Here is a 19,381-nt window from a genome sequence, read left to right as displayed (position 1 = left end):
CAGTACCATATTGTTTTAATGACCACTGCTTTATAGTACAGTTTAAGATCTGGTACTGCTTGGCCACCTTCCTTCACATTTTTTTTTCATTATTTCCCTTGATATTCTTGATCTTTTGTTCTTCCAAATGAACATTGTTAGAGTTTTTTCTAATTCAGTAAAAAAGTTTTTTGGTAGTTTGATAGGTATGGCACTAAATAAGTGAATTAATTCGGGTAGAATGGTCATTTTTATTATGTTAGCTCATCCAACCCACAAGCAATCAATGTTTTTCCAATTGTTTAGATCTAGTTTTAATTGTTTGGAAAGTGTTTTGTAGTTGTGTTTGTATAATTCCTGGGTTTGTTTTGGTAATAGATTCCCAAGTATTTTATATTGTCTAGGGTGATTTTAAATGGCATTTCTCTTTCTAATTCTTGCTGCTGAGATGTGTTGGAAATATACATAAATATTTGCTGATGATTTATGTGCATTTATTTTGTATCCTGAAACTTTGCTAAAGTTGTTGATTATTTCTACTAGCTTCTTAGTTGATTCTCTAGGATTTTTTAAGTAGACCATCATATCATCTGCAAAGAGTGATAGCTTAGTGTCCTCATTGCCTATTTTAATACCTTCAATTTCTTTTTCTTCTCTAATTGCTATTGCTAGTGTCTCTAGTACAATGTTAAATAATAGAGGTGATAATGGGCATCCTTGTTTCACTCCCAATCTTATTGGAAATGCTTCTAATTTATCCCTATTGCATATGATGCTTGTTGATGGTTTAAGATATATACTGTTTACTATTTTTAGGAAAGGCCCTTCTATTCCTATACTTTCTAGTGTTTTCAATAGGAATGGGTGTTGTATTTTGTTAAAGGCTTTATCAGCATCTATTGAGATGATCATGTCATTTTTGTTTGTTTGCTTGATGATATGGTCAATTATGTGGATGGTTTTCCTAATATTGAACTATCCTTGCATTCCTGGTATAAATCCTACCTGATCATAATGAATGACCCTCATGATCACTTGTTGGAGTCCTTTTGCTAGTATTCTGTTTAAAATTTTTGTATCTATGTTCATTAAGAAGTTTGGTCTGTAGTTTCCGTTCTCTGTTTTTGATCTACCTGGCTTTGAGATCAGTACCATATTTGTGTCATAAAAGGAATTTGGTAGAACTCCTTCTTTGCTTATTATGTCAAATAGTTTGTATAGTATTGGGATTAGTTGTTCTTTGAATGGTTGATAGAATTCACATGTGAATCCATCTGGTCCTGGGGATTTTTTCTTAGGGAGTTCTTTGATGGTATTCAATTTCTTTTTCTGATATGGGATTATTTAAGTATTCTATTTCTTCTGCTGTTAATGTAGGCAATTTATATTTTTGTAAATATTCATCCATATCACCTAGATTCCTCTATTTATTGTCACATATTTGGGCAAAATATTGTTTAATGATTGCCTTAACTTCCGCTTCATTAGAGGTGAGGTTTCCATTTTCATCTTTGATACTGTTAATTTGGTTTTCTTCTTTCCTTTTTTTCTATTAGATTGACCAGTACTTTGTCAATTTTACTTATTTTTTCAAAGTACCATCTTCTGGTACTTTTATTAATTCAATTTGTTAATTGAATTAATTAATTTATTAATTTATTTATTAATTCATTAATTAATTTATTAATTAATTTATTAATTCAATAGTTCTTTTACTTTTGATTTTATTAATTTCTCCTTTAATTTTTATGATCTCTAATTTAGTTTTCATCTGGGGATTTTTCATTTGTTTGCTTTCTAGTTTTTTTATTTTCATGCCCAATCAATTGATCTTTGCCCTCCCTAATTTATTAATATATGCACTCAGGGATATACATTTCCCCCTAAGTACTGCATTGGTTGCATCCCACATATTTTGGTAGGATGTCTCATCATTGTCATTCTCTTATATGAAATTATTAATTGTTTCTATGATTTGTTCTTTAACTGATTTTGGAGAATCATATTATTTAGTTTTTAATTAATTTTTGATTTGCCTGTCCACGTGCCCTTACTGATTACTATTTTTATTGCATTATGATCTAAAAAGGTTACATTTATTATTTCTGGTCTTTTGCATTTGTTTGCCATGTTTCTATGCCCTAGTACATGGTCAGTCTTTCTGAATGTACCGTGTGCTGCGGAAAAAGTGTATTCCTTTTTGTCCCTATTTATTTTTCTCCATATAGCTATTAACTCTTGCCCCTTTCTTATTTATTGTTTTCTAGATCTGATATGGGAAGGTTCAGGTCTCCCACTAGTATAGTTTGACTATTTATATTCTCCTTGAGCTTTGCCATTTTCTCCTTTAGAAATCTGGATGCTATACCATTTGGTGCATACATGTGGAATGTTGATATTTCTTCATTGTCTATACTCCCTTTTATCAGGATGTGATTACCTTCCCTATGTCTTTTAACCAGAGCTATTTCTACTTTGGTTTTGTCAGATATCATGATTGCAAATCCTGCCTTCTTTTTCTCAAGTGAAGCCCAATAGATTTTGCTCCAGCCTTTTATTTTTACCCTAATATGTCTACCTGCCTCATGTATAGACAATATATGGTTGGATTTTGGTTTCTAATCCACTCTGCTATTAGTTTCCATTTTATGGGCGTGGTCATCCCATTCACATTCAGAATTATAATTATCAACTTTGTTTTCCCCGAAATTTTGATTCCCTCTCCTTGTCCTGCCTTTTCTTCTTTCACCATTTCCTTCTACACCAGTGTTTTGTTTTTAATCAGTCTCCCTAATCCCCTCCCTTATTTTACTTCACTTTCTCCCTCCTCCCTTCTTATTCTCCTCTTATTTTTCTTTAGTGTCCTTTTAAGCTACCACCCACACTCTCCCTCCCTAGTATTGCTTCCTTCCCCACCAGTCCGTTTGTTACCCTTTTACTTCTCTATAGGGTACGAATCAATTCTCTGCCCCAATGGATCTGATTGTTCTTCCCTCTTTGAATTAATTTCAATACTCTTAAGAAAAGTATTTCCTGTCTCCAACCTCTTTACCCTTCCAGTATTGGGCTTCTCCCCTGCTCCCCTCATGCGCTTCTTTATGAAATATAAATTTACTCCATTTTGTCTCTTTTCCCATTTCTCTTAATAGTATCCTCTTTTTTACCTCTAGTTTTATATATATGTATATGTATGTATGTATGTATATATCTTGACAATTCATCCTATACAATCTGTCACTGTTCCCTCTAGGTATACTTCTTTTAGCTACCCTGATGATAATAACAATTTTTAAGAGTTACCAATATCATCTTTTCTTATAGGGATACAAATCATTTGAACTTATTGGGTCCCTTAAAAAAAAGGTTTTGGTTTTTTGTTTGTTTGTTCTCCCCTCTCTTAATTACCTTTTGGTGATTCTCTTGAGTTCTGTGTTTGGACATCAAATTTTCTGTTTAAGTCTGTTTTTTCTTTATGAATGCGTGAAAGTCTTCAATTTTATTAAATGACTATACTGTCCCCTGAAAGAATATAGTCAGTTTTGCTGGATAGTTGATTCTTGTTGTAGACCTGGCTCCCTTGCTTTGCGGAATATTTTATTTCATGCCTTCTAGTCCTTCAATGTAGATGCGACCAGATCCTGTTTGACCCTAACTACGGTTCCCTGGTATCTGAATGACTTCTTCTTAGCAGCTTGTATTATTTTTTCCTTGGTCTGGTAGTTTTTTAATTTGGTTATAATATTCCTGGGAGTTGTCAGTTGTGGATTAGATGTAGGAGGTAATCTGTGGATTTTTTCAATCTCCACTTTTCCCTCTTGTTCAAGAATGTCAGGGAAGTTTTCTTGGATAATTTCTTCTAGGATGGTGTCCAGGCTTTTTCTTTTGTCATGATGTTCCAGTAGACCAATAATTCTTAAATTGTCTGTCCGCAATCTGTTCTCCAAATCTGAGGTTCTGCCAAAGAGGTGTTTCATATTTTCCTCAAATTTTTCATTCTTTTGATTTTTTATAGATTCTTCCTGCCTTGTGAAGTCATTTACTTCTAGTTGTTGAATTCTAATTTTTAAAGACTGAATTTCATCCCTGGATTTTTGGTCATCCTTCTCCTTCTCATCTGACTCATTTTCAAGCTGGTCAGTTTTGGCTTTCAAGACACTATTTTCCTGTTTTAGTTCATTTATTTCCCTTTTCCAAATGTTTTCAGCCTTTCTTGCTTGTTTTTTGAATTGTATTTTGAGTTCTTCCAAGGCCTGTGCCCAATTTGCTGGAGTTTGTGGTTTTGCTTGGAGTTCCTTGATCTTCTTCTGTTTTATTTGCTCTTTGTTCACTTCCTATAAAGAAGCTGTTGATTGTAATTTATTTTTTCTTTTTTGTGGTTTACTCATATTTTTTCCTTCTTTAACTCCTGTAATTGGCTATAATCTTGCTTCTCTGATTTATTTGCTGTATCTTTGGGTTTGGTCTATTTTGTCCTGAATGAGCTTTTTCTCTGCTGATTGTTTAGGTTAAGTGGATGGTTTTAATGAGTTCTAATGTAAGATCTTCCCCAATGACAACAGAAGTTTTTAGCTACTTTCTCTGCAGTCTATGAGGGAGAGGTATTGGAGTTTTCCTGCTCTCTAAAGACTTCTTATCTGCCCTATTGATGGGATTAAGCCAGGGCAGGGTTGATCTGTAGAGCTTGATGTACTCTGAAACCAAAACCCTGAGAGAAGCTGGGGGAGGGGCAAGATGGAGCCTTTTTGCTGAGTCTAGGTTGCCCTCTCTGAATTTCTCCTCCAACCACCTCCTTGATGTCTGTGTTCAATGCCCTGAGCCTGGCACCACTGTGCCAACAAGGCCCTCTCTTCCAACTAGTACATTTGCTCACCCAGAGATCCTAGGAGCTACTGGAGACTCTGCACAGCATGTGGGGAAGGGGTCCTGGGATCTTCCTAACCTCAAACCCAATAGTTCAAGAATTCAGTCTTTTTTTTTTTTTTTTTTTTGGTGTACCACTTGAACTGAGTCCAGCAGGAGGATCCCCAGCTCTGTCCTATTGTTAGATTTGGTTTTCTTTCCCCTCAAAGTGCTTTGTTTTTTATCTAAGTGTGGAAGGGTATGGAGGTCTGAAGTTTTGCTCCATCTAGGCTGCCATCTTCCCAGAATTCCCTGATCAATGTATTTCTTAACCAGTACCAAATAATCGTGATGAATACTGCTTTGTAGTATAGTTTGAGGTCAGATACTGCTAGGCCCCCATACTTTCCTTTTTTTTTTCATCATTTCCATTGCGATTCTTGACCTTTTGCTCCTCTAGATGAATTTTATTATTATTTTGTCTAGCTCTATAAAATAACCCTTTGATATTTTGACTGGTATAGCATTGAATAAGTAAAATATTTCATATAGTGTTTATTGATTTTATTATATTGGCTCAGCCCCATCCCCCCATGAGCAATTAATATTTCTTCAATTATTTAGGTCTGTCTTTACTTCCTTATTTTACTACCATAATCATGTAGTTCCTATGTTTGTGTTGGTAGGTAGACTCCCAAGTATTTTGTACATTCTGTAGTTATTTTAAATGGAATTTCTCTTTTTATCTCTTGCTGCTATGCTTGATTAATAAAATACAGAAATGCTTTTAATTTATGTTAATTACTTTGTGTCCAAAAACTTTGCAATAGGTATTTCAATTAGTTTTTAGTTTCTATAGTTCTTTAAATAAACCACTGTATCATCTGCAAAAGGTGATAATTATGCTGCTTCTTTGCCTAAATTTATTCTCTCAACTTCTTTTTCTTCTCATTACTATTTCTAATATTTTTATTACTAGATCAAATAGTAGTAGTGATGATAGACACTCTTGCTTTGCTCCTAATTTTATGAGGAAGATTTCTAATTTAAACTCCATTATAAATAAAACTAGTTCTTAGTTTTAGATTGATGCTACATGGTATATTGAAGAAAGGCTTCCCTTGACTCCCATGTTTGTATTTCGGAGTTTTTATTGTTATACAATATTATATGTTATACAATATTATATGTTATACAATATTAAAAACTAGAGTTGTGTTTTGTTTTAGTGTGCTTTGTGAAGCACAAAGAGAAAGAGAGGCAAGGTATTATAGGCATTGGGAACAGTGTAAGCAAAGATACAAGGCAGAAGGCTACATCATATATTAGAATATTAGAAAACACAATATAGGTTGTTTTGACTTGAGTGCACTGAGAAGTCAGAGAAGCAAGTTGAGTGAAGCTCAGGCCTTTCTGCCTACAGGTATACTCTTTTTGACAAAATTCCAGTGGTAGTTCCTAGAATTCCATACATTGTTGATAAAAAATTCTTGGTTCTTGAACTCCTTTATCAGGGTTTCCACATCATTATTGGAGTCCCTATCTTTATATCCATTCCATTTTCTTTCTTATCAAAATATTTTGATAAAAAAAGTTTCTGTTCTGAGACCTATCAGGGCTCTTGCTTACACTAGTTTTGACTAGAGAAAATCCCTCTGCCCTTGTTTTGTTTTATCTTCCTAGATGACTTAACCTGCATTGCCTAGTTCCCAAAGGTGATACAGAATAGCAGTTACAGACATAGGAGTTAATGTGAAATAATAGTCCCATGCTTACCCTACCCATGCCCTTTATAATTTTTTAAATTTGCACATTGCCCTAGTCCTTCATCTTTGTTAATTAAAAATATCCAATCATTTTTAGCTCATCCTTATTGTAATATTGATATATTTTGAGAATATTTGGATGGTAAAGGGAAACAGACTTGTATGTGAATTTCTTTCAGTTCTCTCTCTCTCTCTCTCTCTCTCTCTCTCTATATATATATATATATATATATATATATATATATATATATATCAGTATTACTGGGATGAAGAGAGAAATTCTCTGTAAAGATGACTTATCAGAGAATGAGCAAGCACTGATAGTTAGAGGGATGACTCTACTAGTGGGTAATGTTGATAGTACCCTTGGTTAGATAAGCCCAGACCCTCTTCAGGCAAAAGCCTCCCCCCTGGGTAAAACACGGTACCACAGGGGGTCCTGCTCAGAAATGGAGTTTGGCTGGGCTGCTAACCTCTCAGACCTCTTTGTCCCTTTGTGTCCCCTGAAATAAATCTCCCTTTATCTGACTGCAAATTGATTTTATTATAGTAGATTAAAGTAATTGAAGGTGGGAAAAGAATGGAGGTATTTGGGAAGCCCTAAATTCTAAATACCACAAGGTCCTTCCCCCTGGCCAGCCAAAATGGCTAAAACCAGATATTCACCTTCCCTTCCCCTAATTATTATTCTATCTATAATCTATATTACTGGAAATATTATTGGGTCTTCATGTAAGGCAGGTACAGGGTTAAGAGTCTTCAGGGTCTGTTCCGAGCATCTCAGAGGGATCCGCATACTCCTCAGGAATGAAGAGACCTCAATCCCTTTAAGTTGATAGTAGAAGCTGACAGGAACACCAGGATTTGGGGTATGGTTGTTCAAGAAACCATTTGGGCTGGCTCTTGTTCAGTCACCAGGCGAGCTAATTGTCCTCTTGTCCCCAGATCTCCAAACCAAAAACCCCCAATTCAGGTTCTTCCTTCCCACAATGCCTTGCTTCAGCTCCAGCTGTCAGTCTGTATCACTCAAGTTCCTCTTCTCAACATTAAGGCAAAGGTTGCCTTAACCCATTCTGCCCTTACATTATTCAGAACCTATTATATTTCTTTGATCATTTGATTTCCCTTTCTTTTGGATTTTCACAATTCAACTGTCTTGAGATGAAGCAACTAAAAATGTACATGCTATTTCAAGTATGGACATAGCATGAGTGTAACATTATGAATTCTGTTTTATTTCTCATGTCTTTCTATTCTAGGAGTCACTATATAACTGTTAGCTTTCATCTTTATGGGTGATTTTCTCTGGGTTGTTGTTCATATTGTGGGTCCTTGGAAAATTCTCATGCATTCGATTGTATTATAAGTTGCCAAAGGTCTTAGGCATAATGGTACACCAAGGGGTTGAGCAATGACAATTGTCTAGAAGTTGGTAACATCTGTGTCCCTAACATTTTCTCTGGTATGCCTGAGCCTGGCATTTGGGGGTTCTGTTAATTGGCAGTGAATTCAAAAAACTTTTTCAGATTTATAATTGCTAACCTTGAGTGGATCATCTTATAAGCATTGTTTGGCTTATTTTTCTCTAAATTAATTCATTTCTTCACATATTGGCCAATCAATAAAATTTATTAAGAGCCTATTGTGTGCTAGGCACTGTCCCAAGTGCTAGAAGCACAGTGATGAAGCTTAATTTGCCAATCTGCTGTCCACTCATTCAATTGCTGCAATTTCTCAACACTTTATTCCATCATGTGGAATTAATGAGTATTCTGGATAGCTTATAAACATTTGCAAATTTGGAATTCCACTGTTATTGGCTTTATTATCACCTGAAATAGTCACTGGACTTGAGTGTCTAGTTGATTTTGACATTTCATAGAAAGTCTGCCATATTTTAAGTTCTACTATATATAATTCCAATGAAACTACATTTAAGTGGACACTGTGATAGTCTCATGATAAACACCAGAGATTGCATATGAAATGAATTAACCTCAATCCTTCATTTGTCATAAACATCCCAAAGCAACCACCACTGAAGTCACCACTAAACTGTAGAAACTTCAGAGAGCGGCATTTGTGATCGGTGTCCAGGGGCAGCCACTCAACAGAGATAATTTCTCAAGGTATCAGATACAGCACATGTAAGAGATGAAAAATTAGTCAAACACTGGAGGCCATTGAGTATTCTTTATGTAAGGGCACAAACGGGCAAACATTAGAGTAATGGAATCATTATGAAGCAGCCATCATTTTTCAAAGGTAGACATTTAATTAAAGATTTCAGACAGACAGATTAATTATCTTGTTTATTAAATTAATGCAATAGCTTTCTTGATGCAGTGCAGCTGTTTGGTGGCTAAGCCAAACTTCAGGTTATCAAAAAGATAACTCATTTTTTTCCCCACATGGAAAAAGTAATTGCCCTTGACGTGTTCTACTTCAGCTTGTTCCAAATCCCTGAGGCTGGATTCTTAATACAACTCGGTGGCCTGCCTGCTTAAACACTACCTGTGCTTCCCTAGTGGGGGTGGGGGGGAAGAACCATTCACTAAATGTTCAACAGCAGGCAGCTGGTTAATAGGAACCTTGCCAAAAAGATTTTTTTTAAATCTATCCATCAGAAAATATTTTTACAATCCTACAAATATTCCCCTGGGCCTTTCAGCATCTCATAGTGTTATCATACAGGTTTATTTGATGTTTTTGAGCATCTGCAAAGCAAAAACCACATAATTTCAGAGTAGGATTTAGTAGGATTTATGTCTTCTGTTTTTACTTATATTCTGACTTTCTTTCATCAGTAGCTTCTTTGAAATTTTTTGAATACTTATATCATTAGATGACAGTACACAAGGGGTGGTATAAGGGAAAGAATAAACTGAGCTTATATCAGAGATTTAGCAAATAGACACATCCTCTCTGCTGGAAAGAGATTTTGATTTTCCTTGAAAGCTGTCTCCCACAGTCAATGCACATAAAATTAAAATCTGCTGGCCTTTAAAAATGGATCTATAATTTTATGAAAGTAAAATGGTTTTTAGGTGTAATAATGGCATGTGTTGTACAGTCATCAAAGACATATAGAGGATTTGCTTGCATGTATGTTGATGGCTGGGTTATGGGCATACAGTAATCATAAATAATTGGGCCAGTGAAAATATCAGAATGTGAGAATCCTCAGGGAATAATAACTAACATTTCATGCACATAGAAGAAGCTCAATAAATATTTGCTAAATAAATAAAAAGAAGGGAGGATATCATGTGTAGTGTTTTGGGGTTCAAAACATCTAGAACAAATATCAAAAGGGGCAAGTGCAATTATTTTTCAGTGGCATAGTCAGGCCTGCCTCTTGAAGTGTTCCCCTATGTGTCTCCACAGATAACATTTACTATGGTCTTGGTGAAGATGCCTTATACCCAGCAGTTTCTATGGGCCTGGGAGTTGCATTGGTAGAATTTATAGAGAGTTGCCACTCTTATTCCTTTTTTTTTTTAATTTTATTTTAAACCCTTAACTTCTGTGTATTGGTTCATAGGTGGAAGAGTGGTAAGGGTGGGCAATGGGGTTCAAGTGACTTGGGAAGTGTCTGAGGCCAGATTTGAACCTAGGACCTCCCGTCTCTAGGCCTGACTCTCAATCCACTGAGATACCCAGCTGCCCCTCCACTCTTATTCCTAATCCAAACTATTTTCTCTTCTTCCAGATTATCTTTCACTTCTGTGTATTTACATTCTCAATTAATTGCTCTATTTACTTTGGTGAAATTTAGCACTGAGTTTTCAAGTTTTTCTATTCTGCTGGTTATTTCCATTATGTCAGTCATGAGTATTTATTATTTTTCTCTTGAACCATTTGGCAACATGCTGCTATTATTCTAAGCTCCCTTGGAGTTCCACAGGACTTTCTGCCTCAGCAGGTATTGATTCATTTTCATTCATCTTGCAATATTTATTCAGAAGTGTTTGGATTTCTTAAGATGATCAGGAGGTCATATTATTCTTTTCCTTAATAATATCTTTTCTGTTTATTTGTGCTCAAGATCTTGAGTTTAATTTTTCCTCAAGTCTTTGGTAATTTCAGTCCCTTTTCCTTTATATTCCCCTGTCACTCAATTTCTGTCTCCTTCCCCTTTGATATTAGTTTCCTCAGGGACTAGACTTCAAAGTTGTCTCAGCTTCCTCCCAAGCTAGGGAATAATGGCATTTTCAGGCTCTCCCTCAAATGTCATCTTGTCTAGATGCCAGTACCCTCTCCTTCAGACCTGATCTAATTCTCTAAATACCCTGACTTTCTGCTCCAGTTCCCAATATTCTTCATTCTTTGATTGAACCTCACTATAGCACAACATGTTGCTACCCAGAAGCCTAAGCAGAACATATTTCCCACTTCCTACAATAAAGGGTAAAGGAATGGGAAGAGTTGAGTTCTATTTCAAGCCCATGGGTTGGGTTGTATAGCTCTGCTAGAACAGGATGACCATTAGGGGAGGGGATATAGAATGTGAGTCCAATAGGGATTAGGAATCAGCCTTATTTCTTTAGGTTTGTTGGTTATTATCTCTATAAAGTTCTTGATATCCTAGAAAATGGGAAAAGCTGAAATTATTTTACCTCACATACATAATTCCTATTTGGGAAAAATATGAGAGGTTGAAAAGATCAGGGAAAATGTCAAGTCCTCCATGTTACTGGTCACATGATCCAGAGGCCCTCTAACCCAAAGGAAAATTGTAACTATACTTCTCCCCTCTAAAAAAATAAATAAATAGCCCTGAACAAATGAATATATGAGTAGCTGGTATGTTGCCTCTCAAGGGAATTCCATAGGTCTCTATGATGATCAGCACGTTATGGGTTTTTACCTGAAAATATAAAGTCAAAGAAAAATGTTTAAAAAATTATCACTTCATTTTTAACTTGGCATAGAAATTTCACTCTAAAAATAATTCCAGGATTATTAAGGAAGAATCCTTGGGCTTACTTTGCTATGCTCTACTAAGAGACAACTTTGATATTTAACACCACATAACCCTTATTTTTACAATAAAAATCATAACCATAAATAGGATATGACTTATATGACAACATCCCACTGACACTGATTTCTTTTTCCAGGGGGTTATGATGGAAACGATGTGGAGTTTACATGGTTGAGAGGGAATGACTCCGTCCGTGGCCTAGAAAATTTACGACTGGCTCAATATACTGTGCAGCGGTATTTCACCTTAGTCACTAAGTCCCAACAGGAAACAGGTAAATGAGGGAGATGAAATTCAATAAAAGGAAAAATTACTGAAATGAGGAGGGATGATAAAGATAGGGTAGGATTACTGAATGTAGAAGTATCTTCAATTCTCCTTTTTACTTTTTTCATTGCCCTTCTGGATAGAAAAGTCTCCTGAGAAAAAGAGAATTGGGCCTGTCCCTGTCCATTTAAAACACAGAAGCAGAATAACTCTCTAAGGAACAGAAGACATTTCTAGGCCAATTCTGAGGCAAAGTGACATTTTTCCAAAGTCATTTTCTAATACTCAGTGAAACCCTGGGGCTCTCACATGCATAAAATTCACCTTGAAATCACTTTGTTGAAATGATATTTCTTCTGTGTTTTATGGGAGGATTGGCTCTCTGCCACAACAAAAATTAATACTGCATTGATAGGTGAGGAAGCTATCAGAAATTCACAACATCAGCAAGGTTATTTCCACACTGAAAAAGGAATGATTTGTTTGTTTCACAGTGTTTCAGTAATTAGATATCCTACCAATCTCAGGTCTGTCAATAATCTTTCCTTAAATATGCATATGATTTCTCAGATATAAAAGAAGAATGTGGTGGTTTTTTTTCCTCAATACCCTGTGATAACATCAAGGATCCTTACTACCAGCAATGTTTATGAATGTCAAAAATACATATCATATTGAGTAAATAGCATTTTTGAGATCTGGGATCTACTTACATTTTGTAATTTTTCAGGTTTCAGTATGAGCCAAGATTACTTTAATTTTAAATATCACAAATAATTATTGGTAACTGGCAACTTCCATTTTAAATAAAAAAATAGAATTATTATATAAAGTCACAAAAGATCCAAGATTTCATGTAAAGTTGATTCAATGTGGAGATTAAATGTTCCTAAAGATTCCTTTATAAGTCAGGGGAAAGGGTTCAAAAAACAAGAAGCAGCATGGTATATAATAAACATAACATTGGCCTCAGAATCAGTAGACCTAGGTTCTATTCCTGATTCTACCATTCTCTGTATGACCAGAAGTTGAGCCCTAGCCTCAATTTCCTCATGAGCAAAACGAGAAAGTCAATGCACTCTGAAGTCACTTGATTCAATCAATAGGCTTTATTTTCCATAAAAAGAGTCTTTGTGTCTTCAAAGACTTTTGGGGCATTTTAGATACTTGGTCTAAGTTTAAAGTCTCAGGTTTCCATTTTTGCAAACAGAGCCTCCTGTGCTGTCGATCATACCATACCTTCTTCAGCTCTATCACCAACTTTCCCATGACCAATTAGATCTCTCCAACTCCCCTGGTGTAAACTCTGCTTCTTCATGTGGTCTATTGACAAAATGATTGCTCCTGGCTTTGACCATCTCATCCCCTTCTTTCCTCTCCCCATTGTTTTGGGGAAAACCTGTACATGTTCTTTAGGTAGAACAAAGTCATTGCCTGGCTAGACCGATCTACTGTAATATACAGGCAGACATTTTCTAGATAGCTCATTATTCAGCATTCTTTTATTCAAAATTATTTAACTTCCATGATTAGAATATGATAAGTGCTCAGAATGATGGCCCAGAGTTAATTTAAGTGCTCTTTGCCAAAGAGGCAGGCCTCAGGGCACCTAGGTGGTACAGTAGATAGAGTGCTGCCTTGGAGTCATGAAGCCATGAGTCCAAATCTAGCCTCAGGTATTTACTATGTGACCCTATACAAATCATTTCTGTCTGCCTAGTTTACTTACTTGTAAAGTGGATTAATAATAACATCTACCTCAAGGTTTTTGTGAGGACAAAATGAGATATTTATAAAGCACACTGTAAACCTCAAAGTCCTATATAAAAGCTAGCTATTATAATAACCAAAGAAATATTGAATTATGATTAATATAGTCTTAGGACTAATATCTTTTTTTGAAAATTGGACTTTTGATCATGCCACCACATACGATAAATCTCTATCAACCTGAGTATTTGGTTAGCCTTACTACTGTGTTTCTCAACCATGTCAGAGAATTTACTCTATTTGTTGTAAAGTGCAATTTCATGTATTATAACCCTCCCAGTATATAAGGTTCAATCTATTTCTAAGTGAATCAATATTATTTTATTTCTCCTGTTTTCTCTATTCTAGGTAATTACACCCGACTGGTCTTGCAGTTTGAACTTAGGAGAAATGTCCTTTATTTTATTTTGGAAACCTATGTTCCTTCTACTTTTTTAGTCATCTTATCCTGGGTTTCTTTCTGGATCTCTCTTGATTCAGTACCTGCAAGAACTTGCATTGGTAAGCTTCCATCATGAAAATGATAAGTTAAGAAAGATATCTCAACTGACCATTCAACTTTAACATTGTCAATGTCCTTCCTATTATTATTACATTGGCATCCACAGGTCTCATGAGGTGGTTTCTTTGTAGGTTTGGCTCATGAGACAGTATTACATATTTTCAACAATGGAGCCCTAAATCTAGAAGGAAATATCATATTTTCTAAATATAGGTATTTTGGGTACTAAATACCTCCTCTATCCTCCAAGGCAAAATGGCTATTTTTTTTATTAAATTTTTTCAATAAAAGAAAATATAACTTCTCTCCCTCCAACATCCCCTCACCCCCACATACACTGAGAAAGAAAAATAAAACTCTTGTTACCAACACATGTATAGTCAACTAAAATAAATTCTAAAACAAATTCCTACACTGGCTATATCACACCCACCCCTCAAAAATATATCTCAATATACAATATAAATCCATCACTTCTGGATAAGAAGATAAGTAGCATGTTTCCAAAGAGAATTAAAAAGGGGGGGGGGACATTCCCATACAAAATCAATTGATTGTAGACCTGTTTAAATTGTTCTTGAATTTTTCCAGAAAAGAACTCAATTCTATCTCTATATGGAGAGAAAGAAAAAAAACTTGAAGTCTTTTTACCTGGCATGAGAATATTTTTCCTCTTTCATTTTGCAGGTGTTACCACTGTACTGTCAATGACAACACTGATGATCGGTTCTCGGACATCTCTGCCTAACACCAACTGCTTTATAAAGGCCATTGATGTATACTTGGGAATCTGCTTTAGCTTTGTTTTTGGAGCCCTGTTGGAATATGCAGTTGCCCATTACAGCTCCTTACAGAAGCTGGCAGCCAAAGACAGAGTAAGAATTTTTATTTTAATAATAAACCCCTGACAGGGATGTAAAAATATAAATGATCCCCAGATCTAGGACCACACTGGCAAAACATCAGAGTTGATTATTCAGATTATATCCAGATGGGAGAAATGGTGACCAAGAGTGGCCCAATAACACAATGACTTGATTAGATGCTAGTATGGATGATTTTATAAATAGCCACCAATCAATCAATAAATATTTGTTAAGTACCTACTATGTGCCAGGCATTGTCAAATTAAATGTTAAAGATACAAAAAGAGGCATAAAAAAGTCTCTGTCCTCAAGGAGCTTACAGTCTAATGAGGGAGACAATATGCTAACAAATATATACAAAGCAAGCTATATACAAATAGGAAATAATTGACAGAGAGAAGCCATTACCCATTAACAAAGAAGGAGGGACAGGGAGAGGGTTGAGACTCATACAGAACTCCAGGATGAGGAAATCATCTCTACTGATGCAAGAGAGTACCTTCTTCCCAACTTAGAAAGTTGTCTTCTAGAATACTGAGAGATTCAGTGATTTGTCCACAGTGCCACAGACAGTATATAGAGGAGCAAATACTTGAACCCACATCTTCCAGATTGTTAGGCAAACTCTAAATCCACTAAACCAGTAATGGGTAAACTTTTTAAAGAGGGGGCCAAAGGAGAGGAAATGCTCATCTGTCAGTCTGTTTCTAAGACAGCTCTTTTGAAGTTTCATTGTATTGTATCCTACTCATTGTATTCTTCAGATTAGGAATAATGTCAAGTGGCGGGATAGAACATTTCAGGGGGCTGTATCTGGCCTGTGGGCTGTAGTTTGCCCAATCGCTGCACTAAACCATGCTGCCAAACAAAGAAGACGACTATATAAAAGAGCAAAAATACTGATTTGATTACTTTTATGTGCAACCTGAGAAAGGTATATATTGATTAAAATCAATTAAAATAAGCCTCTGGGTTTGCTTTTTGATACTCACATCATACAAATGTTGCAAATCCAAAAGTTTTGTTAAGCTTGGTAAATTGTTACTGAGATCAGTTATTTAAAAGGTATTCCCCTGCCTAACTGACCCTCTATCCTTGACCTCCCCTTGCTGTGGCCTGAAAAAGGTATTACTCATTATAATTTTACAAAGATCAGAAGTTTACCACGTAGGTTACTTCCTAATATTGTAGTCTCTGAGGCAAAGACCATATGGCACATGACTAATGTCTATTAGCCCTCTTAATTAGTTATCCTAATTAACCAAGTTATCCCTTGATGTGGGCAAAATTATGATTTCCATTTTTTATCCCAGGAAACTAGAGACTGGTAGTTTCCTATGTAACAGATAAGTCATAGCACCCTAAAATCGGAATTTTAGAACATATTCCTTAGCACTAGATGTCACTTTATTTACCAAATTTATATTTAAGCACAATGGCTCAACATTTCTCACTTCGACTTCTTTATTTAATTATCCATCTATTTATTTTTCTCAGTCAAGTATTTGTAAGCTAACTGCTTTCTCTTTAAACTAGGGGACTTCTAAGGAAGTAGAAGAAGTCAATATTACTAACATCATCAACAGCTCCATCTCCAGCTTCAAGAGAAAGATCAGTTTTGCCAGTATCGAAATTTCCAGTGATAATGTCAACTATAGTGACCTGACAATGAAAACCAGCGACAAGTTCAAGTTTGTTTTCAGGGATAAAATGGGTCGAATTGTTGATTACTTTACAATTCAAAACCCTAGTAATGTAGACCATTACTCCAAATTATTATTCCCTTTGATTTTCATGCTAGTCAACGTATTTTATTGGGCATACTACCTATATTTTTGAGAATCAAATGCTTTGAAATTTTCTGTCATAAGTAATTAGAAATTGACATTTTAGTCCTAATTGCAGAATAACTTTATGGTGCCACAAATAGCCAAAACATAACATTTTAGGAGTCATCCTTGAAAGGTGACCCTGATATTTATTATAGTATATCATATCCCTTCTGGTGTTATCTAAGATCTTGTGATGAGAACACCAACTTGTTTCCTTCTTTTTATTTTGAAGGACATCTTCACAGTACCCTGAGATGCCATGCCATAGTTTTCTATATGATAAATGTCATTGAACTCTCATAAACCAGTGGTATTTAATAATAATAAAAGCAAGTAGGAGGTATGGTAGAGTGCTGGACTTGGAATCAAGAAGACCTGGGTTCAAATCTGTCTTTAGGCACTTAATCCCTGTGTAACCTTGGGAAAGTCATTTAACCTTGTTTGAATTGGTTTCCTCATCTGTAAAATGAGTTGGAGAAGGAAGAGGCAAATCACTCTATGATCTCTGCCAAGAAAACCCCAAATGAAATCATGAAGAGACAAACACGAATGAAATGTCCAAAGAACAACATTTCCTGATAATAACTTATGTTTACATAGCACTTTCTATGTGCTAGGCATTGTGCCAAGCATTTTACAAATATTACCCCATTTGGTCCTCACCAAAGTACTAGGAGGTAGGTGCTATTATTATCCCCATTTTACAGATGAAGAAACTGAGGCAAATAGATGTTAAATGACTTGTCCAGAGTCACACAACTGACCTGAGGTCAAATTTGAACTCAGATCTTCCTCATTCTAGGTTCAGCATTCTAACCATTGTACCACCTAGCTGCCTGTGTTGTACATTAAAATTTGCCAAGTGTTTTTTCACATATACAAAACTATTTGAAGAGATCCAAGTGAGAGAGGTTTCTACATTGGAGGAATATGTTATTTGCCAACATTCCAGAGTTCCTTGTAATCTATATGTAACATATTCTCAGAATTTCTTGCAAACACATGCAATACTTTGGAAGTATATAGGCAGCTCATCTCAGAATCACTGTGCTAAAGCTAAATTAAAATGACCTTTGTCACACGTTTCAATAGCTCCTTCCATTCAAACTTCACATATAAGTGAAAAAAATGTTTGGAGCATTAAGACTCTGAAAAGTAAGTTTATTGATTCTATTTGTATTGATACGATACAGTGAATCCTCCATATTGGAACCACTCTCAGGTCAGTATTCCAAAAACATCTTATCATCCATGGACCTTATCACTTCTCATAAGGAAAATATAGCATTTGTATCTCACCTGAAAACAAAGCGACTATCTCCTCTCCAATATCCATGATAGACATGGAAGTAGTTCTTATATTACAGAAAACCCAAGAGACATTTTAGTAACAAGTATAGTGTCAATTTCTAGTTACCCCAATATAACAACATCACAAACCATATATGCTATTCAGTAAGTTGCCTCCCTAAACACAATACTTTCCCCCAGTTGAAAAAAAATGGAATCAGAAAACTTATGTTATGTTTGGTTTTGTTTTTCTTTTTTTTTTTTTTTTATTGCCTTTGGCTTTTTTAACCCCACAGTCAATTTTCAAAATATACCTCTTCCCCTCTTAGAATCCTTTTAATTTTAAAAAAAAAAAGGTCAGCAAAACAATCACTTCCTACAGTATATACAGCATTCTATATCCAAAGTTCCCTACCACTCTGCTTCAAGGAGGAAAATGTGTTTTATCACCTATTCTCCAGAACAAAGAATAGTTATTGCAATTAATATGAGTTCAACGGCCTTTGGAAATTGTTTTCATTTACATGATGGAAATCACTGTATATTTCTTCTCATGGTTTTGCTTACTTTGCTCTACATCAATTCATATAAGTCTTTCCATGTTTCTCTAGAATTCCTTCTATTTGTTGTTTCTTATGATATAATGAAATTCCATAACATTTGTATACAAAAATTTGTTCTTACATTTCCCAATGAATGGGTACCATTTTGTTTCCAGTTCTTTTTGCAAACGTAAAAATGCTATTACAATTTTTTTGTATATATTGTAACTTTCTGGTGTTTTCTTTTCTATATGCCTGGGGTCTGTGCACAGTGGTTGTGTCACTGAGTCAAAGGGTATGAAAACTGGAGCAACTTTTTTCTACATAATTTCAATTTTTTTCCAGAACTGAACCAACCATAAGACCTATATTTTAATCTTGACTCTATTTTTACTATCTGTGTGAGCTTGAACAAGTAACTTAGTTCCATTAGACCTCAATTTCCTCACTGGAAAAAATGGATGAAAGAATACTTTAAGTAGATGGTCTCTAAGGTCCCTTTTACCTAAGTCCTATTCTCCTCTGAGCCTTCCAAAAAGAGATTTTTACTAGAACTCTAATGACCAGGAATAGGATTCTGTATTTCTCATGTAGAAGGTATGTTCAGGACATTGAAAAAGCTTTTTTATTAATCCTTTTATTGTCTCCTTAATGAAGTATTCAATCCCCCTGATAAACTCAGATGAACCCCTGGCCCTGGGTAACAACATTACCCCTTTTACATCATATACAGATGATTGA

The 19,381-nt window shown here is 35.3% G+C and overlaps 1 protein-coding gene across 2 annotated transcripts in view; it reads left to right on the top strand.

Moving 5' to 3' along the window:
• The window catches only part of LOC123235542 (gamma-aminobutyric acid type A receptor subunit pi), a 35,948-nt gene extending 19,133 nt beyond the window's left edge, over positions 1–16,815 (top strand). The window contains exons 6-9 of one of the 2 annotated variants that reach the window (XM_044661690.1): positions 11,708–11,845; positions 13,957–14,109; positions 14,798–14,985; positions 16,513–16,815. In XM_044661690.1, coding sequence (XP_044517625.1) covers positions 11,708–11,845; positions 13,957–14,109; positions 14,798–14,985; positions 16,513–16,815 — 782 coding nt within the window. The remainder of the gene's footprint in view (positions 1–11,707; positions 11,846–13,956; positions 14,110–14,797; positions 14,986–16,512) is intronic. The other variant, XM_044661692.1, reaches the window with a different exon arrangement.
• Positions 16,816–19,381: the final 2,566 nt, after the last annotated feature.

The sequence above is a fragment of the Gracilinanus agilis genome, chromosome 2 (genome assembly GCF_016433145.1).
Source record: "Gracilinanus agilis isolate LMUSP501 chromosome 2, AgileGrace, whole genome shotgun sequence".
NCBI lineage: Eukaryota > Metazoa > Chordata > Mammalia > Didelphimorphia > Didelphidae > Gracilinanus > Gracilinanus agilis.
The sequence above is the reverse complement of the archived record's forward strand: the minus strand, read 5'-3'. Positions and strand labels throughout refer to the sequence as shown.